The 26,147-nt window shown below is 38.8% G+C and overlaps 1 protein-coding gene across 19 annotated transcripts in view; it reads left to right on the forward strand.

Annotated features, from left to right (window-relative positions):
• SEC31A (SEC31 homolog A, COPII coat complex component) overlaps window positions 1-17,904 on the forward strand; it is a 64,012-nt gene extending 46,108 nt beyond the window's left edge. For 10 of the 19 annotated variants that reach the window (XM_033409984.2, XM_033409999.2, XM_033410002.2 and 7 more), the window contains 5 exons: window positions 8,501-8,559; window positions 10,052-10,315; window positions 13,240-13,359; window positions 15,790-15,861; window positions 17,315-17,904. In XM_033409984.2, the coding sequence (XP_033265875.1) occupies window positions 8,501-8,559; window positions 10,052-10,315; window positions 13,240-13,359; window positions 15,790-15,861; window positions 17,315-17,494 (695 nt within the window). In that variant the 3' untranslated portion in view covers window positions 17,495-17,904. Of the gene's footprint in view, window positions 1-6,996; window positions 7,036-8,500; window positions 8,560-10,051; window positions 10,316-13,239; window positions 13,360-15,789; window positions 15,862-17,314 lie in introns of all 19 variants that reach the window. The other 9 variants (XM_033409993.2, XM_033409995.2, XM_033409997.2 and 6 more) reach the window with 1 other exon arrangement.
• The last annotated feature ends 8,243 nt before the right edge of the window (window positions 17,905-26,147 follow it).

Consider the following 26,147-nt stretch of genomic DNA (forward strand, 5'->3'; position numbering starts at 1 on the left):
TGTGACCTTGAGTAAGTTACTTAACTTTAAGCCTCAGTTTCCTCATAATAATAATAGTATGTACTGATAAGCTTATGAAGAGATTGAATGCATTAGTACATTGAGAGCATTTGGGGACAGTGACTGCAAAGTTAGCTGTGATAACACATCGCTCAAAATTAGAGCTCTGTTCCTTTTTTTTGGTCCCTGGTTTAGTGTATACTTGTTACTAAGGGTATTTGAAAATAGTTTCCCTTTCAGATTATAAGTGATGGTTTTAAACTAGAGGGGCAAAACAGGAGTGAGTCTTGCTTTCTAATACTGAAGTTATTCCTGGAAGTCCAGTATATGTTGTTCTCTTTTTATCTGCTAAGTAGTAGCTTTAATAACTGAAAACACTGAACATATAATAGGATTTATTGAGGAAGTATTTTTTTTCTTGGAAGTCTTATGGATCCAGAATTATACACATATCTCCTTCTCTCTTCTTTGATATATAATATTAAAGTCCAAAGTACCAAAAATCATACACACAATATGTATCAGCCTTTACTGCACAAATAAAATTTGTATAATTTTCAATACAGATATTTCAGTAGGTTGATATTTAGAGAGGAGTGTTAATTCAATTTTAGAGTTCAAAAAATTACCTTTTAAAACCTGGATGAGTGAAAACAGTGTATATTCTGAATAGTTGGGTAATAGCTTGAGTGAAAGATGGATTCAAGTAAATCCCCACATACGAAAGTGGTACAGTGAAGTAGGAAAGTGAATTATCATTTATTGAACATACATTGGACATGTACCAGCACTGCCATATATTTTCTTTTTTCTCATAACCATGAGAAATAGGAATAATTATTTTTTTAAAAATTGCCATGAGGAAGCTTGAGTTTCCTAGGGTTATGTATAATGTTTTCATGATTGCACATTGATAGTCTCCAAGTTGAGATACAACTGAGATACCCCAGTCTCTCAGTCTTCAGAGCCCATGTTCATTATTCTTTACCAGATAGTCTAGTCCTGATGAAAGGGGTAGAAATAGCTATCAGTGTTGGAATTACAGAAACATTTAGCATCACTATTTTAAGCATTTGTTACTTCATCATCTAAGTTAGATATTTGCATGGGTATTTTTTTCCTCCTTAAGCTAAAGGGCATTTGGCCATATAATAAAGTCTTTGCTTATGTACAAAGTAACAGTGTTCTAACCTGGCTGAGAAGCAGAGTAACTAATAGGAAGATGAAGCCATACATTTTTCAATACTCAGCATGCACTAAGCTAGCTGCTTTGTTACCTCTTGCATGTTAGTAGTCCCTGTATTTTAATTAACAGTTAGAGCTTTACCTTATTTTTATTTTTTGATTTCCTAAAAAGTTTGCTTAGGTTATACAGATAACTGTGACTAAAAGTTTTATCTTTGTCCTAATATGTCTTAGATTATTATATCATGGTTTTCTACGGGACTTGGAAATTCCACTTATCCGGTGGATTCTTCTTGATAGACACTAGGATTTTCAAGCCCTGTAACTATTAGTGAAACAAAAAATTATGTGCCCACTGCTCAGAGAAACTCATGTTGCAATCATCAAAACATTCATTCAGTAAATTCTTAATGAGAACCTGTTCAGTCTATAATCAGAATTATTCTAGGCACAGGTAGGAAGGCAGAAAAGTACAGTACATTTCTAGTGAACAGCACATAGCTTTGTTGTAAGTTGGAACATAAAATTTGTATTGGGGCCAAATTTTGGAAAACATTAAATGTCAGGGCAAGAAATTTACACTTCATACAGTAAGAAGAAAAATTCTAGTGGAGGAGTTTGAACTACTGAGAGGCATGGTCAAAGTGGTACTTTAGGGAGGTTAATCCGGAGCTGGTTCTGCAAAACAGATTGTGAGCAGCATGGCAGAATCAGAGGCAAGGAAAAGAGGCTGTCTCCAAGTTCTATGTATAAAGTGCTAACAGCCTAAGTTAGTATAGTGCAACATGTTTCAGTGGTGGCAGCACAAAAAGCAGGAAGTTTTCCTAGCTCTACTGTCCAGGATAAGTAAGATACTGCTGGTATCCCCCCACCTTTTTTTTTTTGTCCCTGGTTTAATGTATACTAGTTACTAAGGAAGAGCACTTTCAAATGTGAAGGCCCAAGAAGTTTACTTAGAAAAATTTTCTGATAAAATGACAAGCTCTCATGAAGCTGTTTTTGAGTAAACAGTATTGATTTCGTTAAACAATGGAAAATTTAATTTGGGTCTATATATATATATATATATATATATATATATATATATATATATATATATATAGTCTTGTGCTCCTTCACATAGAAGAGTCTTGAAGGGGCATAATATTGCATATTTTTGTGAAACAGTGTGCTGAAAAAAAAATTTTTTTTTTTAATTTTCATAAACACTCCATAGTCAAACTATAAGTACCTGGTTTTTAACCCTTTAAACAAAGGAAAGGAGCATGATAGCCTTCCTTATTTTTCTTTGGATAAATCTGTTTTATCTCATGTCATTGGAAAATGACCTTAAGGATTCATTCTTTCTAAATTTAAATTTTTAATTTTGTGATGCCTTTTTTAAAATGTGACGTGTGAGGCTAACGGGGAAGGGGGAGGTATATGATTAACAAGGATGCTGTATTCTCTCCGTCTCAAATTATCTTTTAGCCAAAAGTCTCCATACCATTGGCACTGATATTTTTCTGTGAATCCACTGAAAGTATCTTAGCCAGTGCCTAGATCCTACCGTTATGCAAGGACACCTTGAGAAGGTTCCCAGTGAGAAGTGAGATTGAAGTAAAGATGGTAGCAACTCCACTTCTGTATGTGAGACCAAGCGCTTCTCTCTTCCTTCCCTAAAGACCATGTGGAGGACTAATCCCTACACTAAGGTGGATAAGGGTCTCCAGAATCCAGTGACATGCCATATTCAGTTTTTAAGTTAATGTTCCCTTGATTTTTATTAATTTTTTATTGTAGGATTTTGAAAGACCTCAAATAGTATAGAGAATAAAATTAAAATTATCTGTAATTCTGCCACCCATATATAACCACTAATAATTTAGGTGTATTTATTCCCTTCATACACATATATGCACACATATATGTATGTATGCATGTATTAAAGTTCTTTTAATGTTGAATATAACATAAAATTTACCATTTTAATCATTTTTAAGTGACATCAAGTGCATTTACATTATTGTACAATCATCACCGCTAACTACAGAACTTTTTTGTCATCCCATACTGAAATTATGTAGCCATTAAAAACCTCCTGTTTTCCCCAGCCCCTGGTAACCACCGTTTTACTTTGTTTCTATGTATGTATTCTAGGTACCTCATATAAGTAGTCATACAGTTTTTTCTTCTTGTAACTGGCTGTTTCACTGTCTTTAAGATTCATCCATGTTATAGCATGTATCAGAATTTCATTTTTAAAGCTGAGTAATATTCCACTCTAAGTATGTACCACATTTTGTTTATCCATTAACCTGCACATGGGCATTTTGGCTGTCGTGAATAATGCTGCTGTGAACATGAGTATACAAATATCTATTCAAGTCCCTGGTTTCAGTTCTTTTGGGTATATACCCAGAAATGGAATTACTGGATCAAATAGTAATTCAGTGTTTAATTTTTTGAAGTGGTGGCACTATTTTACATTTTCACCAGCAATGCGTAAGGGTCCAATTTCTCCACATCCACACCAACACTTGTTGTTTTCTGTTTTTTTGTTCTTGTTTTTAATTCTCGCCATTCTAATGGGTGTGAAGATAGTAGTATCTTATTGTGTGCATGCATTTTTAAAGAATTGAGATCATAACTTGCACATACACTCATAATTTACATCTTACTACTTTCCTTAATATTACACCATGAACCATTTTTCAATGTTCTTTAAAGTTATTGTCATGTTTAAAAAGAGTAAGAAAGAGATTTATGCCCATTTTTAAGGTTTTTTGAAAAGGTAAAAAAGATTATCTTCCCTTACTAGTTTTATGAGAGAATTATGTCCAAGATTAGTCTCTGCTATGTTTTTTTAAAAATATTGACCAAGAGTATCATTTTGCACATCTGTAATGAACCCCCACAATACTGTCTCCTGTAGATATTCATGTTCTTCATTTAGTTTGCTTTACCTAGTGTTGCTATTAAAGTGTGTCTCAATAAAGTAGAGGTCAATTTAATTGTGTTTTTAAAAAGTCATATTTAAACAATTTAAAGATATAAAAGCAAAACTATTGAGGGGTTAGAATCATAGCTAAGATAAAACTGTTAAATTGATCAGAGATTTGAACAAGGATTTTTCTGGGCTGAAATAAAACATATTGCTAAATATATTGCATGGTTTGAGGTTAGGAGGGGCCAGTTAGGCATATATTTTGGTGGGAACTTTGATTATTGTACAATCGTTATTTTCAATTCAACAGGCAGCCTACCCTCAAGTTATGAGGGATAGCCAACTGGCTATATGTTCCTGTTGAAAATCTTTTTGTTTCTTATTTCATTCAGTTTTACTCGTAACTTTCAATTTAATTTGATTTCATTATAACTTTGGTGTCATTCTACCAAAGGGTCATATGAAATTGTTCCACATACTTTTTTGTGCTGCTAATAGTTGGTGAAATCAGGATACCCCCTCAGGCTTTAATATCCAAGGCTAAGATCACTGCCATGAGAGGTTAGAGGAAAAACTGGTCTCACCTTCTGCTCCCACGTTTCATAGGGCTAGAGAGGAGGCATGTTGTTGAGACTGCTCCCTGAAAAAACTGATCAAGGCCAGGGTACCTCCAGTACTTTTAGGTTTTTCACACCGTCGACTCCCCCCTGCCCTGCCCCAATACCAAAATCCAAGGATGCTCAAGTCCTTTATATAATGTGGCGTAGTATTTGCATATAACCTACGCACATATACTTTTATGTCTAGATTGCTAATAATACCCAATACAGTGTAAATGCTTGCAGCAAATTCAAGCTTTGCTTTTGGGAACTTTTTGGATTTTTTTCCTTCCTGAATGGTTCTACACCCCCCCCCCCCCCCCCGGTACGTGGGCTTCTCACTGTTGTGGCCTCTCCCGTTGCGGAGCACAGGCTCCAGACGCGCAGGCTCAGCGGCCATGGCTCACGGGCCCAGCCGCTCCGTGGCATGTGGGATCTTCCCGGACCAGGGCACGAACCCGCGTCTCCTGCATCGGCAGGCGGACTCGCAACCACTGCACCACCAGGGAAGCCCCCTGATTGTTTTTGATCCTCAGTTGGTTGCATCTGCAGATGTAGATCTTGGGGATGCACTGTATATTGTCCCCCTCAGCCCAGAAGCTGAAGTCTGGTGCTAGAGAGTACATCAGTAGTTGCAAATCAGGTCTGTCCTCTGTCATAATGCACACACAGTGACTCCCAGGGATTTATTAACTGTAGTGCTATGAGGTCATATCTTGCATGGGGAGTTAAATTGTAAAGTCATCATTTAAGACAAAAATAAATCACTTAGAGTCAGTTATCCGTGATCACCCCTTTCTTCAGTTAAGCCCTCATGAAGAAGTTGCTTGTGGTTAGAAGCCATATTGTATGAACAACATCTATCCTTAGCTCCATACAGTGAAATTTCAAACTGTGGGATTAGTTCTCCCACCTCACAGTTCCTCTGGGGCATGTGCTTCTTGAGTAGAGCTCAAACTGAATTGAACTCACTAGTTAATGCTACATTCTCTTGATTCCTCTCTCCCCAAGTGAAGATAGTTGAATTCCCCTAAGTTGTGTGTTCATATGATGTATCTACACTGCATGCTTTTGATTAGAGGCTGGACCTGGACCAATCCTGAATATCCGACAATTTTGGAATTGCTGTATTAGTTCTCAGCCTTCTTTCCTCTTGTCCACTGCCAGAGACTTCAGTTCTTTTAAGAGAAGTAGTGATTTCTGGAAGATTTGTGCTAAACAATCTGCAAATCTGTATATTCTTATAGAAAAGACCATATGGGATGGTTACATATTTACTGGGCCTGTTCCCATTTATGCTCATACTCATGGTGTGACCCCAGAAATTAGTTCCTCCAGAATGCAGATCCTTGGGGCCTCCCAAATCCAGCAATAAAGTAGCACCTCCTTGTTAAGATTGTCTAACATGCTTATTATCTTTAACAATGTAGTGTTGAAGTCCGCACGACAATGTAGAAATCCTCCCATTTCTCTTTAAAACCCTACTACTTAAAGAGGATTTGGACCAGCAGCATTGGCATTACCTGGGAGCTGGCTGAAGCAATAGAATCTCAGGCCCTACGCTATACCTAGTGAATTAGAATCTGCATTTTTACAAGATCTTCACCTGATTTGGATTCACAGATTTAAAAAATACTAAAATGGACACAGTTATAATATGTTAGGAAGTGCTCTCAGCCCTCCCCACACCATGATATTACTGAGCTTCATTGATCAAATAGTAGAAAAATCATCTGTGCAAACAATTAGGGAAATAATGTTGTTTTAAATAGGAAGGAACAAAATTTTCTCTTAAAAGAGACAGCTGGCACAGTGAGAGAAAAAAATAGTGTTTAAGAGTTAATTGGATCTGACACATTTAAATGAATTATCTTTGCCCACAAACTGATTACTCTCTTAATTAGATAGAAACCATTTCACGTGACTTGATTAAAAAGTAAGTTTTATTCCCTTATAAAATTAGTTCTTTCTTGGGGTTGATGGAGGGAGGAGAAACAATTATAAAATGAGTAGAGTTTACAGTTTGCAGGGCAGAAATAGAGACACAGATGTAGAGAACGAACGTATGGACACCAAGTGGGGGAAAGTGGTGGGGTAGGGGGTGGTGGTGGTGGGATGAATTGGGAGATTGGGATTGACATATATACACTAATATGTATAAAATGGATAGCTAATAAGAAACTGCTATATAAAAAATAAAATTCAGAAATTCAAAAAAAAGTGAGTAGAGTTTAGAATGTCTTTGATGATAATACTGTTTAAGTCACTTTTACATTTTGTCTACAGAAAATCAGTCTATGCAAGACCAGGCATCTATGTTGGAAGGTGAATTAGTTACAAAATATATCTTTGGAAATCTTTGAATCACTGACTCTAATTAATAATTCACAATTACGCATGTGAACTTTAAAGCCGATAATATTCCTAAATCTGATCAAATCTTAGAACTGATTGAATTAACATAGTGACACAAATGATCTTGAATCATAAAAGTTGTCTGTTATACAGACTGAAAGACAAGGCTATACCAAGATTATCTTAGATATAAGAAAGATTAGAAGGTGATGGGAGAGATTTGAATGATTAGTCTGTGTTTAATGAGAACTTTAAGAATTTGTTAAGCAAATAGCATCATGTGGTTTAATATTTTGTGATTAGTTCTTGAGTGTTTTGAGGCTCATTTGGTGCTCTGTCTCCTAGTCACGTTGTAGAAAATTAATTCTACTTTTAAAATCAAGGCAAATGAGTGCATGCTGGTTAGGAGAAGATCTTGTTTTTAAAAAATTTCTATGACATTATGTTCTTTGGTTTGCTAAGCAATTTTGTTGTGATTTAATATCGTGGATATCAATAAAACAAGCAAAAGTATAATACTGAAAGAATGTTTAATTTATTGAAAGAAGAAGAAGTTTTTGCTTTTACATATACACATACACAAAACCTAATAAGATGTAAAATGATTATATTTTGATTTAGTAATTATCCTATCTCTGGCATGTTTTATTCCTTTTTTCTTTAAAGATACAGGCATTTAATAAAGATGTTTAAAAAATTTTTTTTTTAAGATATAGGCATTAAGTACCTTAATGAGTTCTGCTACCTATGTTCATTTCTCACTTTGAGATGACAGGTTTTGGGAGATTTGCGGGGGGGGAGGAAATTTCCTAAAGGTGACAGCCTGGAAATTTTTTGTGTGTGTGTGGTATTAAAAAAAAAAAATCTTACCACAGATATTTGATGCCTTTTTCTACTTTATAGGTTGTTCTTAATGCAAAGGTGATAAAACATACTGGTGTTGCGTAGTTGGGCTCTGTTTTTTTAACAGTGTTTCTACCATGTGGATGATTTGGGTATGCTGAATTGCTCTCTGGGAAAATAGGAGATTGCTACTTTTTTTCTTTTTTTGTGTGTGCAATATATCAGAAGCCTTTTTTTTTTTTAGCAGACTCAGGTGATTTATTTTTTCTTTATTAGGAGAGAATTGTTTGAAGCTTATATACCAATATAGACATTAAAAACTTCACTATCCTTAAATTTAGTAGAACTCTTTCACTTTAAAAGGAAATAATGTCAAGATACGCTGCTTTCTAAGCCAAGGCCCTGTGATTATTAGAGGTAATGAGTTTGAGAGTCCAGGGCTACATAGTGATCCCAGCAGCTCAGCTGGTAAAACTTTTGTGACAGTTATCTCAGGGTGAAAGTAAAGTTTGAAGGTATTATATGATGGATACAGTTTAGTTTTCTTTTTTTCAGGATTCTAAAGGAAAATGCCTTCTATTATCTGTTATAGGTTCTCAGAATGGTTGGAATGATCCTCCAGCTTTGAACAGAGTACCCAAGAAGAAGAAGGTACTAGAAAAAGATGTCTATTCAGTTGCCTACAGGTGTCCTGTCAATCATGTAGCCACCTGAAGCACACCACACTTCACTGTTCCTTTAAAGGCAAAGCTGACTGACTGATATACTTAATATGTGTATTTCAACTTACATCTTCTAATCCATGAAGGGAAGGAAAGAAAGTACAAAATAGTATGGTGATATGAATTAAACCCTTTTTAAAAAACAAGATGTAAATTCCCAGCACATCTTTTTCAAAGAGTAGGAAACAAAATTTCATGCTTCTCAAGTGGTTTTTTTTTAGGAGTTACTTTGGTTTTGGGTTCTAACAGTAATCATGAATTTGTAATTATATTTTGGACTATTTTTGTCTATCACATATAATATGAAACGAAATAGCCTTGTAGTTGAGCATCATTTAGATGTTAGTAACTGTTGAGAGCTTGTTAGAGCATAACTTAAGATTCTTCTTTTACCCCAAGCCTTTTTTTTTTTTTTTTACTCCTAGTGATTTCTGTCCCCCAAGTATAGTAATGAGAGGCCCGAATATAAAATTGGGAGATACTAAATGAGCAAACCCCCCCCCCAAAATTAGGTCAATGATAATCAGAAATTTAATCTACTACTTTGAGTGTGATGGATCACTAAGTAGGTATCACTTAATGATCTAGGAAAAAGGTATTACATCTGATCACATTAAACAAACATATTTGGCATATCTGATCCCAGTATGGCTAGATATAATTCTCCAGACTTTGACATCCTCTTTCAAAAACACCATGGTTTTGGCCCATTATGGGATAAGTGTGGAAGGTAAAGGGGAAACAAAGGTCCAGGTTTGAGCTCTCAGCCCTCTTAGCCAGATTAGCTTTACTTTTTATGTTTTTCTCTAAAATTCTGCATAAAATTTCATTTTAAAAAGTGTTCTCCTGTTGTTTAAAAAAAAATTTTTTAACCATGGAATAGTCTAACTCCCTTATTTATTTTTTTAAATTTTTTTATTGAAGTATAGTTGATTTACAGTGTTGTTAATTACTGCTGTACAGCAGAGTGATTCAGTTATACATGTATGTGTATATACATTCTTTTTTAAATATGTTCTTTTCCATATGGTTTATCATAGGATATAGAATATAGTTCTCTGTGCTGTACAGTAGGACCTTGTTATTTATCCATTCTATATATAAAAGCTTACATTTGCTAACCCCACCCTCCCATTCCAACTCTCCCCCAACCCCCTTGGCAACCACCAGTCTGTTCTCTATATCCCTGATTCTGTTTCTGTTTCATAGATAGGTTCATCTGTGTCATATTTTAGATTCCACATATAAGTGATACCATATGGTATTTGTCTTTCTCTTTCTGACTTACTTCACTTAGTGTGATAATCTCTAGGTCCATCCATGTTGCTCCAAATGGCTAACTCCCTTATTTAAAGCTGAGGAAATGTTGTCATCATACCATTTTTTTCCTTACTCTTGGTGCCTTTTATTTCTTTTAAAAGATGCCTGAGAACTTTACGCCTCCTGTTCCCATCACATCACCAATCATGAACCCCTTGGGTGACCACCAGTCACAGATGCTGCAGCAACAACCTTCAGCTCCGGTACCACTATCAAGCCAAGCTTCATTCCCACAGCCACACCTTCCAGGTGGCCAGCCCTTCCATGGCATACAGCAACCCCTCAGTCAACCAGGCATGCCTCCGTCTTTTTCAAAGCCCAATATTGAAGGTGCCCCTGGAGCTCCTATTGGAAATACCATGCAGGTAACAGTAAATCTGTGGAAGTGGGAGATGGCTTTATTTCGGTATGTTTTCTTAATGTTTTAACTTTTATGGTTATACCTTTATTATTATCTCAATTTGATTTCAATTTAGGCAACTTAAAAATAATAACTTTTTTTTAAGATTGTTCATGTATGTATATTATTTTTCAATGACAAGGCCACATACAAACTTTCCAGAAGGAGCTTATGTATTTACTAGTATATGTTAACAGTAACTTGGCAATTACAGTATTTCATTTGATCTAATCAGTAGCCACAATTTAAGATCAGTTGAATCCATATTTGCATCCAAGGTTGCTAAGCAGAAGCTGTTTCCAAAGGTTTTTTCCTTTAAAATATAAAATAAAAATGTAATGAGTTATATATTTTCTTGTGTATGTGTAAGAGCTAATAAGAGAGCCATATCTTTAGTTGGAGATATAAATTTGTGGTTGCTTTTCACATACAAACAGCTAGTTGGCAAGGCTCTAGATGATGAAAAGTCTACCATATTTCCATATAACTGACTTAGACATACAAAGATAAACATTTTGATCTATTCATGAAAAGTAAAGAGGTTGGGTCACAGTTCAACATAAGATGAAATAAATTCCTGCCCAATTATAAAACTAGCTCTTCTGTCTGTTATTGTCTTTGACTCTCTAAAGTCAAATTTGTAAAGATTATATCTCTACCACAAGAGTATGTTTTGCTGTTAAGAGATTTCTGCCTAAGGAACTTCTAAACATTAACAGTTGCATTATAAAAACAAGTGTTTTGATGGAGGTGGGAGGACCTTCTTCTTTCCACAAGAATATATAAAATTATAAAGATGCACTGTTAATTTTTATAATTACAAGTCTGTGGTGTTTGTGAAGCCATTCACTTTTGTTTAGACCTGGGTGCTCATGCTATACTCATCTGACCAGAACCTCAGTTGCCACTGAAAGGGAGAGCTTCATGGATGTGTGTGTTCAGCCAGGCCATAATATCCACCTTCCTGTCCACTTAGATGTCTCTGAGACACCTCACACTTAACATATCCAGAATCTAATTCATAGTCTTCCTTCCAAACCTAGTCGTCTTTTGGTGTGTCCTGTTTGAATTAATGGCACCATAATCCTTCCTATTTAATCCAGCCAAAAACCTGGGCATCATCTTTATATTCTTCTTCCTTTAACCTGTTTTTCAGAGCTATCCCTAAATCTTGCTATATTACTTCAAAATCTCTCTCAAATCCCTTCTCTACATTTCCAGTCTAGTCCATGCTACCTTCATCTCCAGTCTCAAGCAGTGCAGGAGCCTCTAGTTGGTCGGCCAGCATCTACTTTCACCCATCTCTTATCTGGTCTCATCTCCTCATTGCTTAAAACGTTACAGCTTCCCATTGTTTGCAGGATAAAGACCAAAATATTTCACATTGTCTGGATTCTCTCAGCTCATACTCCTCCTTGCTGTCTCTCTCTGCTCCAGTTACAGTGACCTCCTTTCAGTCCCTTGTATCATGATCCTTCCTGTGTACACGTTCTTCTGTCTGGAATGCATTTCCTTCCCCATTTAACTGGTTAACTCCTACTTATCCTTCTGATATAACTTCCTTAAAGAACCTTCCCCTCAGTTAAATCCCAATTCTAGTGATGTTAACTTAACCACAGTTGCTATTTTACATACATTTATGACATTTTAAAACTTTCTCTTCCATCAGCCTGTAAACTCCCTGAGGGATGAGATCATTTCCGTATTGGCTCACCAATACTTAGCCAATACCTAATACATAATTGCTTAATGTTTTCTATGAATGAACTAATCAGTCAAAACTTTAAACACTTATACATTCCTTCTTTGTTTTCCCATCTGTACATTCAGTAAGATCATGGGCTCTTCTATCCTAACCTTTGATTTAATCTTGCAGTTTGATAATAGCCCAGTTAACACCCTCCAAGAGTAAACCAAAGAATAGAAGAATGTCAGGATAAACATGTCATGAGGAACCTAGGGGTAAGACAGGAATAAAGACACAGACCTACTAGAGCATGGACTTGAGGATATGGGGAGGGGGAAGGGTAAGCTGTGACAAAGCAAGAGAGAGGCATGGACATATATACACTACCAAACGTAAGGTAGATAGCTAGTGGGAAGCAGCCGCATAGCACAGAGAGATCAGCTCGGTGCTTTGTGACTGCCTGGAGGGGTGAGATAGGGAGGGTGCGAGGGAGGGAGACGCAAGAGGGAAGAGATATGGGAACATATGTATATGTATAACTGATTCACTTTGTTATAAAGCAGAAACTAACAACAACAACAAAAATGTTACCATAAAATGCTTTTAAAAATAAAAAGGGCTTCCCTGGTGGCGCAGTGGTTGAGAGTCCGCCTGCCGATGCAGGGGACACTGGTTCATGTCCCGGTCCGGGAAGATCCCACATGCCACGGAGCGGCTGGGCCCGTGAGCCATGGCCGCTGAGCCTGCGTGTCCGGAGCCTGTGCTCTGCAACGGGAGAGGCCACAACAGTGAGAGGCCCGCGTACAGCAAAAAAAAAAAAAATGAGCCAACAAGCAAAGCAAGCAGCCACTCCAACCAGCCAACTTTGTAATTGCCTTGTTCTTTTTATTTTCTACTGGCACAGGTCTCCTTCCTATCAGTTATATAAAATAGTGATCAACATATGTTCCATAATTAATCAAATACTTTATATCCAATCCTATTTTTGAAAATAGAAGCTGTAGAAGGAGTACCTGTATCTTCTAGTGAATATCTGATTTTTATGTTTGCTTATCCCAAGTGATTTCACATGTTAATTTTTCATTTGATTTTGAATAGCCTATCTACAAGGTTGTTGGTTTCTCTTTATCACATATTCAGGGCTTTGTGTATAGGTAGCTTCTGGTCATTTCTAGTCACTTTATGGTTATTATTTATTCCAGCATGTGCAGTCTTTGCCAACAGAAAAAATTACCAAGAAACCTATTCCAGATGAACACCTCATTCTAAAGACCACATTTGAGGATCTTATTCAGCGCTGCCTCTCTTCAGCCACAGATCCTGTATGTATTTTTTATTTTGCTTAATTAAAAGAATCCCTTATGGAGCGCTTCTATAATGATTGCTTAAAGTCTTACAAGATGTATTTTGAAAGTTTATGCAAAAATTGTAAAGCTAGCACTTATATATAGTTTGCTGTACATATAAAAACACATTCAACTGCTTTTTACATATAACTTTAATCCTTAAAACAACCTCATGGTAGGTAGGTTTGTCATATTTATTAACAGAGGAGGAAATTAAGGCAAAAAGCATTTACATAATAATTAAGGCAGAGCCAGCATTCGAACCTAGTCTGGCTCCAGAATTCATGCTTTCAACCACTATGCTGCACTGAGTCTCATCGGCAAACCTTATGTGTAGCACAAAAATACAACAGAATGGTGAAACTCAGATTTGGGGGTTCTTTCTGAGCTTACATCAAAGCTTTTAAAAGTAGATAGACAGTCTTTAACTTTGCAAAGACCTTAAAAATAGTTAAGTGCTTTAGATATTGGAGTCATATTCATAGTCAAAGTAACTGATTTTACTCAGTTTGTTAGAGGATGACTATATTGGCAACAACAAAAATTCCACAAAGCCAGTTTTGTTTTAGGTGAAATGTCACTTTCTGCCAACAAACATTGAATATGTTTATTTAGTCACTGGCCAGTTGTCTGCTTGAAAAACAGCTTCTAGAATTTGTTGTTTCATCAAACATTGAGTAGTAATATGTACAGCCTTCTGCTAGTCTTTTGGAAAGCAATTCCCTGTACTGAAAGTGTCAGGAAAGCAGAGGCAGGGGAAAGTTAACATAAACCTTAGCACCTGGCATTCTGGGAGTGATGGAAGGACGAAGCTAGGAACAGAGAACAGGTGAAGCTGTTAAACAGGTAAGTGTACAGTGTCTCCTAGGCAGAGAGGTCCTCATCATACAAAATGGAGGAATCATAATAAAAATGTGGGAAAACTCCAGTCTTCCTTCAGGCATGAGTTAACATAAACAGAGGTTGGGAGGACACCTCGTACATGGCCTAGCTTAATAAATTTTTGTTGAGCTTCACCTCCTCTGGGTCACCATATCACCTCCCTTCTGGTTACCCAGGACCCCTGGGCAGAAGAGAAAGACAAACTGTTCCTGTCACTAGTTGGGGAGGCAGTTCAAATACTGCCCAGGACTCTTGCTGGTAGCTAGGTGGGATTAACTTTGAACCCTCCACAGAAGTCCATTTTAATCAATACTTGAAATCATTTTTATAGTATGACTTTATTCTTATTTCCACTTCGGTTATGTCCAAACAGCACAAAGTAATTTTGCAGCACAACTTAGTTTGTAAGGTTATCCTCGTTGGCTTCACCTCTTCTGCACTCCTCTTCAGACACACTGACATGCCCTCCTCAAACATACCAAGAATGTGTCAGCGTCAGAGACTTTGTACCTGTTGCTTCTTCTGCCTGGAATTCTTCCTCACAGAACTGCAGAGCTCTTGCTCACTTGTTCCTGGTGTCTGCTCAGACGTCCCATTAGCCATCAGGACTTTCTTACCACGTCATACTGCCAACACTGCTGACCCCCTTACCCTGTTAACTTTTCTTCATGGCACACATCACCATCTGACATACAATATATTGTTTATTTAGTATCTTTTTCCCACCCAATAGAATATGAGATCCATGAGACACAACACTGTCCCAGCATGGCACGTAGTAGTCCCTCAATAAATATTGAAAAGCAGTGTCACTTTTAAGGCTGTTGCATAATGTAGATATTAAGTTAATCACAGTATAATTTTAAACCTTTATGTTTAGGATAGTTTTCTCTCACTACACTTACAGTACTAGGATGAGGGTAGGAGGACTCCTTAATTTAAGAACTCATTTTAACACTTCCCTCTTAATAATCTTAAGTCACCAAAAGATAATTTTCTCCTTTTTTTGGTGTTTTAAAGGCCCAGAATAAGACACGATTAAATGTACCAAATGTGACTGAGTGTATAAGTAGTACTTTTGAGATTCCACAGTTCACCTGTATGTTTGCCTTCTAGCTCCCATAATGTTCATTTTATTTAATTTACAGTAACTGTTAGACCTTCTTTTCTGTAGTACACTGACCCATTGCTGCCTCCAGATGGCCCTTCCTGTTGCTTGTGGATATAGTGTAGATGGACACTTACACACCTCAAGTGAGTTGCAGTCCCCGTGGAATCCAGCCAGTGCTCCATTTTGCATACTAGTAGGAAGGGTCTCAGTTTCTTGCCCTCCCTGCCTTAATAGATTACTGATCTCTGTTCTAATAATCTGTCCAAGTTCATCGGTCTTAGCTATCTCCATTTCTTTATAAAATGAAGCTCTCCAACATCATGACGGTAAGGTTTAGTGAAATGAGATAAGGCAAGTTCTTGGGATAAAAGTTATTGTTCATACATAACATACCTGTTTTTTCTCTCCTGCAGCAAACCAAGAGGAAGCTAGATGATGCCAGCAAACGTTTGGAGTTTCTATATGATAAACTTAGGGAACAGACAGTAAGTTTGTGGGGAAAAGAAGGATTTATGATAATCATTTATTCCTGGTTGCTAGTAAAATAAGTGTCTCATCAGCACTTGCATGTAATATAGTACGCGTGGGGACAAAATGATCATGACAGTTCATAGAATGGGCTTTTCTCTGTCTAAATCTTACATTTCAGTCACCGGGGATAAGGGGATAGGGCTGTGTGTGTGTGTGTGTGTGTGTGTGTGTGTGTGTGTGAGTTTAAGAGGGAGAGAATTTTTAGCCTTTTTTTATAACAAAGGGCAGATATACAAACTGGCCTGTACTGGTCCTACGGTAACTGGCCTTCTATTCATTTTTATATGTCCCTTGAATTAAGAAATCAGAGAGTGGGCAGCTACTCTGTTTTCCAGAGACCAAATCTGTAATCTCTCTCATAGTCTAAGACTCTGAACCTTTTCTTTTAGAATAGCTATTACACAAAGGCAAAGCCAAAGGTAACCACAAATTGAGCAGATAAATGTGTATAACTATGAAGATGGTTGGCAGTAAGGAGTAAATGCCCTGTGTGTTCTGTTCTCTTGTCCCTCCCAACCTCTGCATTCCTTTCTAGAATTGTTTTGTTTTATTAATGAAAGCACTAGGAGAGAAAAAAAGAATTGAGACCCTTCACATTTATGCATTTTAGCATTTCTCTTCCCCATTCCCCATATCAATGTCATCAGCTAAAAATAACCATTTATCTCATGAGAGCCAAACCAGAGAAAGTTGCTATAACAGTGGAAGTGGCGTGGCCCATGGACTGATCCAAAATAAAGTCTTCTCTGAAAAGTATGGACATGTATGCCAAGTAATGACATGGGGGGAAAAAAAAACTAGAGGTCTTATGATTTTAAGAGATGACAGGATTATGAAAAGCAGTTAAGAACTGGCAAATTGAGTACATAGTGAGGATTGTTGCCCTCCTAATGGCAGTGGACCAGAAGTGCAAGGTTTCTATTGTCCACAAGGTTTTAGAGTAAATTGGGCCCCTACTTCGAGATGTCATGATTAAGAATCTTTAAACTCCTTCATGTACATAGGAAAAATTTTAAAAGGTGTGAGACAGTATCTAAAATAATTCAGTTATTTAAAGTAGTTAAGTTATCTAAAATAATAAGAATTAAAACTCTTAAGTGGAGAGAGACATTAACACTTCAACTTGGGGAAGGAAATCTGGCTTTTCTGTAAGGAAATACCTGGCTTATCATACATGTATAATTCGTAAATAATTCCTTACATAAATCATTTTGTCATGGTTCCATTTTATAACTTAAGTGTTGGTTGGTCCAAGAAGCTTTCTGGAAATGCTCACCAGTTCATACATTTTTTTAATAATGTTTATTTCAAGCTCCTCTTAAATATCAGGGTTTAATGTTTATAGAGGGTCTCATGGAAAATTCTTCCTTAATTTAATTCTCTCTCTCAATTCCACCTTTATTTCAGCTTTCACCAACAATCATCAATGGTTTACACAACATCGCAAGGAGCATTGAGACTCGAAACTACTCAGAAGGATTGACCATCCATACCCACATAGTTAGCACCAGCAACTTCAGTGAGACCTCTGCTTTTATGCCAGTTCTCAAAGTTGTTCTCACCCAGGCCAATAAGCTGGGTGTCTAAAGGATGGCTTCACTCTCAGCCACTATTGCCATTTTTCCAAAGAAACATGTTTTAAAAAATGATAAGATGTGGACCAGTCCTCATTAGCATGTTTCCATAGCAGCCAGTCAAGAACATTTACATTGTTTCTGCAGATATACTCACCTTAGACCTGCTCAAAGCCCTGGTGCTTTCTTTTGTTTTAATCTTTTATTGCCTGTGATGATTTTCCTATTCTGCAAATAATGTATTTCCTGGATTACACATAGTATGCTTTCCTGAAGTATTCTGATAAAATATGGTTTTTGAAACCTCAGGTTTACTTTTTGGAAAAGGAGCCTTTGGTTATGTGTAAAGCAGAGCTGAAACTAAATTTCTTTCACGTCCTCCCTACTTCCTCCATGTCAATCAGATTAAAGTGTGTAATCCTATTTATGTGTACGTAGTCTTTTTTTTAAACAGCTACTCACAGTTTAGTTTAATCTCTATTTTTTGTGGCTTTGGCTTCACTTTGGTCCTGAACAAATAACTAAATCTACAGGCTGCTACATAGATTTTAGCAAATATCAATGAAAAGTGGGATCACTAGTTTTAAGTATCTATAGGAAAAGATTGAGCATTTTCATTCTGTAGGATGCATTGAACTTTTTCTATTAATAAATGTTTTCAGTATTCTGTTTGAGTTTTAAGATTGAATTGTCTCCATTTTATATTTAGAAATTTATTCATCCATTTTTTTAAAGTTACCTATTTCTCTGAGGTTTAAGTTCAGAAAGAAAGCTTTAACTTCTGTCAGCCTCCTGAATCGACATATTTTCAGACGGTATTTTCGTCAAATGATTTTATTGTAATCTGTCTTAAGAACAGTGTGGTAAACAAAAGATAATGGTCCCCATAGAATCTTGAGGAGAATTAGATACTAATAATTTTCATTGTTTAAGCAACTTTACCTAAGTGAGTTGGAAAACTAGAAGATAAAAAGTATGACTGCTGTGAAGACAGGTGCTGTTTCAAGGACTAAGTGTAGTTCATCAGGCATTTTGCAGCCTAAGTGACATAGTTTACAAGACCCTCTTAATTTCCTTTGCTGGGATTCCCTGCTCACCAAATAAAACACCTCTTTTAAAAATAAAAATAGGGACTTCCCTGGTGGCACAGGGGTTAAGAATCCGCCTGCCGATGCAGAGGTCACAGGTTTGCGCCATGGTCCGCGAAGATCCCACATGCTGCGGAGCACCTAAGCCCGTGCACCACAACTACTGAGCTTGTGCTCTACAGCCCGTGAGCTGCAGCTACTGAGCCCACGTGCCGCAACTACTGAAGCCCAAGTGCCTAGAGCCCGTGCTCCACAACAAGAGAAGCCACCGCAGTGAGAAGCCTGGGCACTGCAACAAAGAGTAACCCCTACTGGACTCAACTAGAGAAAGCCCACGCATAGCAACGAAGACCCAATGCAGACAAAACAAAAAAAGACATTAAAAAATAGAAATAGTTTTATAACTAAAAAAGGAGGACCTTGATAACATGTATGAGCATTGGAGCCTCACAAGTGGGGTGATATATCAGCTCCCCGGGAGTTTGGTGGTCTGAGTCAGTCCTAGGACACACTGAAGTGGCAACTTGACCTTCTGGACCTGACCCTCGACTGTGGTGTCAGACCAGGACCCCATCTGAACAGCAGGCTGGCCTCTAGTAATTGTTTTGATGTATTGCCCTTATAGTTAGGATTTGTGTTATGGCTGCATGATTACCTTGACATGACAATGGCAAAACTGGCAGCGTTTTACAAAAAAACATTCCAAAAGATGAGAAACAGGAATAGGTGGCAGTGGAGCCCTGACCAACCCCAAAGATTTTACACGTATGAGTATGAAAAAACGATTTGCCACTGACATCTGAGCAGCTGTTACAAGTGGATGGAGGTAAGAAGACTTGAACCCAAAATAGAGTTTAGTCTTGAAGTATGAAGATAACAGGAGATTATGGGAAGAGAGCAGTTTGTTTTCCTGAAGAAAAGCGAACAAGGAAAGGGGTGTGAGGGAAACTGGTAGGTGGGGCTGGGTGTTGGCTGGGAGACATATCAGATCTCCGGGACGTGCTTTCTTATACTTAACCTGCTCCTCTCCTGCACTCCGCGTATGACCTTTTGGGCTGGATGGGATGGATGTACCTTAGGCCCCGTCTGAGAATCTCTTATGTGTGTGGGATGCACGGCTGATGGAGATGGTGGTTCATTCTAATAGTGTGGCAGCAGGAGAAAGTTGGAAACAACTGCTCTACATCTGACGAGAGTCCAACAAGCCTGTATATTCCTTTGGATTCAGAAAATTCCCGTGTATGCTGGAGGACAGAAAGATGCAGTAGGATTCCTGGCAACCAGATGTACTCTATTTAACACCTGCCTGAAAGATAAAGGGAGGGATGGTGATTGGTTAACACTTTTCTGATAACCACATGTCTCCTGAACCAGATTTGTGTTCACCTAAGAATGACTGCAAGGCCATCTGTTGACTGCTCAGCCATGATGGAGACTTCATTTGGAATGGACATCTACATATGCACACATGCATATATACGTATGCACCCTTCTTTGTCATTCAACTGCTGCGGTGGCAGCATCCCCAAATGTCACCCCTGACAAATCTATCAGGGTGTTCAACAGGTGCTGAAGATGTCACAGGCAGGTAGCATCTCCAATTATTCAGTGAAGAAGGACTGCCTAGGCATAGAAGCTCTTAACTGTTTCCTCTAATAGATAAATGCTCCAAATCTTTTAACCAAACTAAATTATAAAGAAAAAGTGCTCAAATTAGCTTTATAGTTCCACTTTTCCTGGCACGCTGGTTTTATATACATTTCTGTAGCATCTGCTCTGCTCAGGGCTTTGGTGACCATACCATTCACTCAGGCTCAGGTTGAGTAGTGCACCTACAAGCTGACTGGGGTCAGACTGTGCCATTCCTAAATTTCCAGCTGTTTGCTTTCTCTCCCCTCTGGGAGATACGGAATGTGTGGGTTTTAGGGTGTTGGGACAGACCTTGAAAAACCTAACAAAATCAAACAAAAGGAAATAGACTTTGGTTTAACTGGTGCATGTTTTTTACACTCTGGATTAATGTTTCCAGAGACCTGCTAAAGTATTTATTTGGTAAACAATGTTAGTCACCTAGAATAACTTTGTATAAACATCATTACTCAGTAATGTCTGAGATCATTTTTTTAGTGGAGCTGCACACCCTGTTGATTTTTTTTAGTCCATTTCTTTTTTTTTTTTAATAGGTTTATTTATTTTTGGCTGCGTTGGGTCTTCGTTGCTGCGCACGGGCTTTCTCTAGTTGCGGCAAGCAGGGGCTACTCTTTGTTGTGGTGCGTGGACTTCTCGTTGCAGAGCACGGGCTCTAGGCACGCGGGCTTCAGTAGTTGTGGCTCAGTAGTTGTGGTGCATGGGCTTAGTTGCTCTGAGGCATGTGGGATCTTCGCGGACCAGGGCTCAAACCCGTGTCCCCTGCATTGGCATGTGGATTCTTTTTTTTTTTTTTTGAGTAGCTCTTTATTGGAGTATAATTGCTACACAATACTGTGTTAGTTTCTGTTGCACAACAAGGAGAATCAGCCATATGCATACACACGTCCCCATATGCCCTCCCTCTTGAGCCTCCCTCCCACCCTCCCTATCCCACCCATCTAGGTCATCACAAAGCACTGAGCCGATCTCCCTGTGCTATGCTGCTATTTCCCACCAGCTATCTATTTTACATTTGGTAGTGTAATATATGTCCATGCTACTCTCACTTCACTCCAGCTTCGCCCTCCCACCCCATGTCAAGTCCATTTTATATGTCTGCCTTTTTATTCCTGCCCTGCAAGTAGGTTTATCAGTACATTTTTTTTTTTTCGATTCCATGTATATGTGTTAACATATGGTATTTCTTTTTTTCTTTCTGACTTACTACACTCTGTATGACAGACTCTAGGTCCATACACCTCACTACAAATAACTCAATTTCATATCTTTTTATGGCTGAGTAATATTCCATTGTATATATGTGCCACATCTTCTTTATCCATTCATCTGTCGATGGACACTTAGGTTGCTTCCATGTCCTGGCTATTGTAAATAGTGCTGCAATGAACATTGTGGTACATGACTCTTTTTTTTTTTTTTTTAACATCTTTATTGGGATATAATTGCTTTACAATGGTGTGTTAGTTTCTGCTTTATAACAAAGTGAATCAGTTATACATATGTTCCCATATCTCTTCTTTCTTGCGTCTCCCTCCCTCCCACCCTCCCTATCCCACCCCTCCAGGTTAGTATGTGACTCTTTTTTTTTTTTTTTTTTTGTGACTCTTTTTGAATTATGGTTTTCTCAGGGTATATGCCCAGTAGTGGGATTGCTGGGTCGTATGGTAGTTCTATTTTTAGTTTTTTAAGGAACCTCCATATTGTTCTCCATAGAAGCTGTATCAATTTACATTCCCACCAACAGTGCAAGAGTCTTCCCTTTTCTCCACACCCCTCCAGCATTTATTGTTTCTAGATTTTTTGATAATGGCCTTTCTGACCAGTGTGAGGTGATACCTCACTGTAGTTTTGATTTGCATTTCTCTAATAATTAGTGATGTTGAGCATCTTTTCATGTGCCTCTTGGCCATCTGTATGTCTTCCTTGGAGAAATGTCTATTTAGGTCTTCCACCCATTTTTTAACTGGATTGTTTGGGTTTTTTTGATATTGAGCTCCATGAGTTGTTTGTATATTTTGGAGATTAATCCTGTTGTTTCATTTGCAAATATTTTCTCCCATTCTGAGGGTTGTCTTTTTGTCTTGTTTATGGTTTCCTTTGCTGTGCAAGTTTTTAAGTTTAATTAAGTCAACTATACTCCAATGTAAAATAAAAATTAAAAAAAATAAAGAATTTCTACGTGTAAAAAAAAAAGCTACTAGAGAGCCTGCTCTATCCCAGTTGCTATAATTACATCTTCACGAGGGACAGTGAAGCAGACCACCTATCTGAGAGTCAAAGAGCTGGGTTCTAGTGTCTTCTCTGCCACTTACTGTTGGTCAAACCACCCCATTTCCTTTTGCCACCATTTCTCACCTGTAAAATGAGGGGGTAGGACTAGATGATCTCTAATTTCACTTACAGCTCTGGAAGTCTATGGCCCATCTACCTGTCCCACGGTGTCTTTGTATGTTACCTACAAGTCTTCAGAAGGAACCAAAAACAATTTTGGGATAGTACCAAAGCTTTGAAGAAAGATAACAGCAACTCAAGCCTATTTATATTTGGATACCTTTTTTCCTCTCATAGAGTTGATTGATTTTTCTGAAGAACAATCAATGCAGTGCTTTCCTTGGTTGGAAATGAATAGGCGGGCATTTAAGAAATAAGTTTCTAATTTGAGGACTTGGGACAGATGTATTTGCTTGGCCTTGAGGTCCTTAAGTAGTGAGTCCCCCTCAGCAATGATAAATATTTCCATGAAATTAACCTTTCTACACACCCGTTTCCCACATCAAGAATATGCTAGGCCTTCCCTGATGGCGCGGTGGTTAAGAATCCGCCTGCCAATGCAGGGGACATGGGATCGAGCCCTGGTCCGGGAAGATCCCACATGCCGTGGAGCAACTAAGCCCGCGCGCCACAACTACTGAGCCCGTGCACCTAGAGTCCGTGCTCTGCAACAAGAGAAGCCACTGCAATGAGAAGCCCGTGCACCACAATTAAGAGAAGCCCCTGCTCACCGCAACTAGAGAAAGCCCATGCACAGCAACGAAGACCCAACGCAGCCAAAAATTAATTAATTTTAAAAAAAGAATACGCTATATTTGATTACATAGGACACTCAACAATGAATGAGTTTTCCCTCTGGTGCTGCAAATCTGGGTCACCCTTTTGACATTCCTGAACGCTATTGACAAATACTCTCTCCCAACTAGAGAACCACAGGGCCTTTGCTTTAAGAGCAGCCCGTGGTAACGGACACAGCAAGAAGAGAAAGAGGTCATTGAAACAGTGACAGCTGCTAATGCTGAGAAGTAAATAAGAGCTTCTCTATGTTCATCTGCCCTAGGAAACCAAAATAACTATCCTAAAAGAAAACGGGGTGGGTGTTGTCAGAGGACAGGGGCTGGAGAGCGGGAAGAGATGTGGGTGAAAACCTCATCAGCACTGTCTTTCTTCTGCCACAACAATAGGGATTGTTGATTCAGAGAGCTGGGATTTGGGAGCAGGGAGAGAGAGTGGGGAGGAGTGTGGACCTTGTTTTGGTTTGTGGACCTCGTTTCTAGGCAGCTGTTGGTCAAAGGGGGATGTGGTGTAGGTACTGACAAATGTTCACGTTTCATGGCTGGGTCATAAAAAGGAGTGGCTCCTCCGTAGCACTGGTTAGCGTCTGTGCATGCACGCCCTGTAGTGATTATTTGATCCCTCTCTGCCTCCCTACCAGGCTGTGAGTTCCAGAAGCACAGCCGTGCACTCCTCTGTCCGTGGAGCTGAGCTCGGTGCTTCTAGAGGAGGCTAAATCAATAGATGCTTAAGGAAGGACTCTTAATTGATTCAAACTGAAGATAACTTGGAAAGATGCAGGGGGCAGCATGTCACTGACAGGTGGTATCAGAGTCAGGTTTGGCTTGGGTTTTTCAGTAAGCAGACCCTCTCTTGTCTATGAATTAGGAAGTAGGGTCTTCAGATCTGGCTATTTCCAGTGCCCATTTTCCTGCTGCCAAATTGGAGCACTCTATGAAGAGTGGTCAGGAAATAGGGGGGAAGAATCTTAAGCAGTAAGGCTGGGGTTTTGTTAAAAGAAAACCCCTTCCTCTCTTCACATCCAAAGCAATAGAAGCATTCCTTTCAGAGGAACAGCTTCCCCTCATCCACTGCTATAAAATCTTAATGGGGAAAATGTTCCAACCCATTTAGTACAGAAGCAGGGATGACAACTCTCCTGTGATCGAAGGAAGCTGAGAAGACTAATTTTCTAGTATGCCGTGGCGTTGCTGTATCTCAAAACCGATCCTCCCATAGTCTTGAAGGCTAACTTCCCAACTTTATGCTCCCCTGAAATCACTCTAATCTAAAGCCTATGAGTGGTTTTCTTACTCTGGGAGCAGAAAGAGGTTTGCATTTGAAATTGCTGTCATCCAATTGCTGTCATTCCATGCATCTCATCCAAGAGGCAACCCCCTGACCTTTAATCCACAAGAGCTGCAGAGCTCATTCCTTCCTGAGCCAAAGGAGTTGCCTTAAATGATTACCTCTGATAAAGTAGAGCAGGAGATTTTATTTTATTTCATAGTTCCCTTCAGAGCAAACGAATCCTGGTGCAGCCAGAATTCCTTCCTTCAAGGTCTGAATCCCTCCAGCCCAACCAGGGATGAGTCTCTTCCCAAGTCTGGGGTCCCCAGAAGCATCCTGGTGTCCTGGCCAGGCAGGTTTCATAACTGCATGGAGTCTATCTCTCTGGTATGATTAAAAACCGATGAAATAGCAACATTATTCAGCACATAAGTAGGTATTAGACATCGTCCTGAGCTCTCTTCCTGTGAGGTAAGGGGTATCTCCATTTAGCACAAGAAAAAAACGAAGTTAGATTATTAGGTAAATTGCACAGAGAGTATTCCCAGCGTGGAGCTGTCTTAATTCTTACGTTATGTACGATGAAATTGAAGATCTAAGAGACTGTCATGGTCCTCAAATCACAGAGTACTCAGACTTGCTAATTCAGAGTGGTGCAGCCAAACTCAAACCCAGGTTTTCAAATGCCAAACCTGGATCATTTTCACAACACTGTAGTTCCTGTAGCCAAAATCTAAATTTCCTTAAGAAAACCATAAGCATGAAAATCACTGTAAATCTCTTACTTCAAGAATGGATCTTCGCAAAAAATAAATAAATAAATAAAAGAATGGATCTTTTCTTTCTCTTTCCTTCCTCCCCAGAGCTTGCATTTTCTCCACAAACTCCTTTTTTTTTAATTTAATTAATTTATTTACTTATTTATTTGGCTGTGCCGGGTCTTAGTTGCAGCATGCAGGACCTAGTTCCCTGACCAGGGATTGAATCAGGGCCCCCTGCATTGGGAGTGCGGAGTCTTAACACCACTGGACCACCAGGGAAGTCCCTCCACAAACATTTCTTACACAATTTTTAAAAATCTTATATTAACGCTTTAGCTAGATACTTTGCCAGGCTCACTCCCATCTCTGAGACTTCTCTGGCACAGTGTTCCAACTGGGAGTTGCTACCAGGTCATTCTATCTTTCAGGGCCTTGTTTGCTGCCACCATCTCCATGAAGCCCTCCTGACCACACCAGCCCACACACCTCAGAAGCAAGTCTCACACACAGCTTTTTTTTTTTTTTTTTTTTTTGCGGTACGCGGGCCTCTCACTGCTGTGGCCTCTCCCATTGCGGAGCACAGCCTCCAGACGCACAGGCTCAGCGGCCATGGCTTACGGGCCCAGCCGCTCCGCGGCACGCGGGATCCTCCCGGACCAGGGCACGAACGCGCGTCCCCTGCATCGGCAGGTGGACTCCCAACCACTGCGCCACCAGGGAAGCCCTCACACACAGCTTTTATAGGTAGTGTTGCCATCCAACATTTTCATCTTCTGTCTCTTTCTCTCCCTACCTGAAGCAACTTCTACTCCGAGGCACATACTATTGTCCA

The sequence above is a fragment of the Orcinus orca genome, chromosome 4, assembly GCF_937001465.1.
Source record: "Orcinus orca chromosome 4, mOrcOrc1.1, whole genome shotgun sequence".
Classification (NCBI taxonomy): domain Eukaryota; kingdom Metazoa; phylum Chordata; class Mammalia; order Artiodactyla; family Delphinidae; genus Orcinus; species Orcinus orca.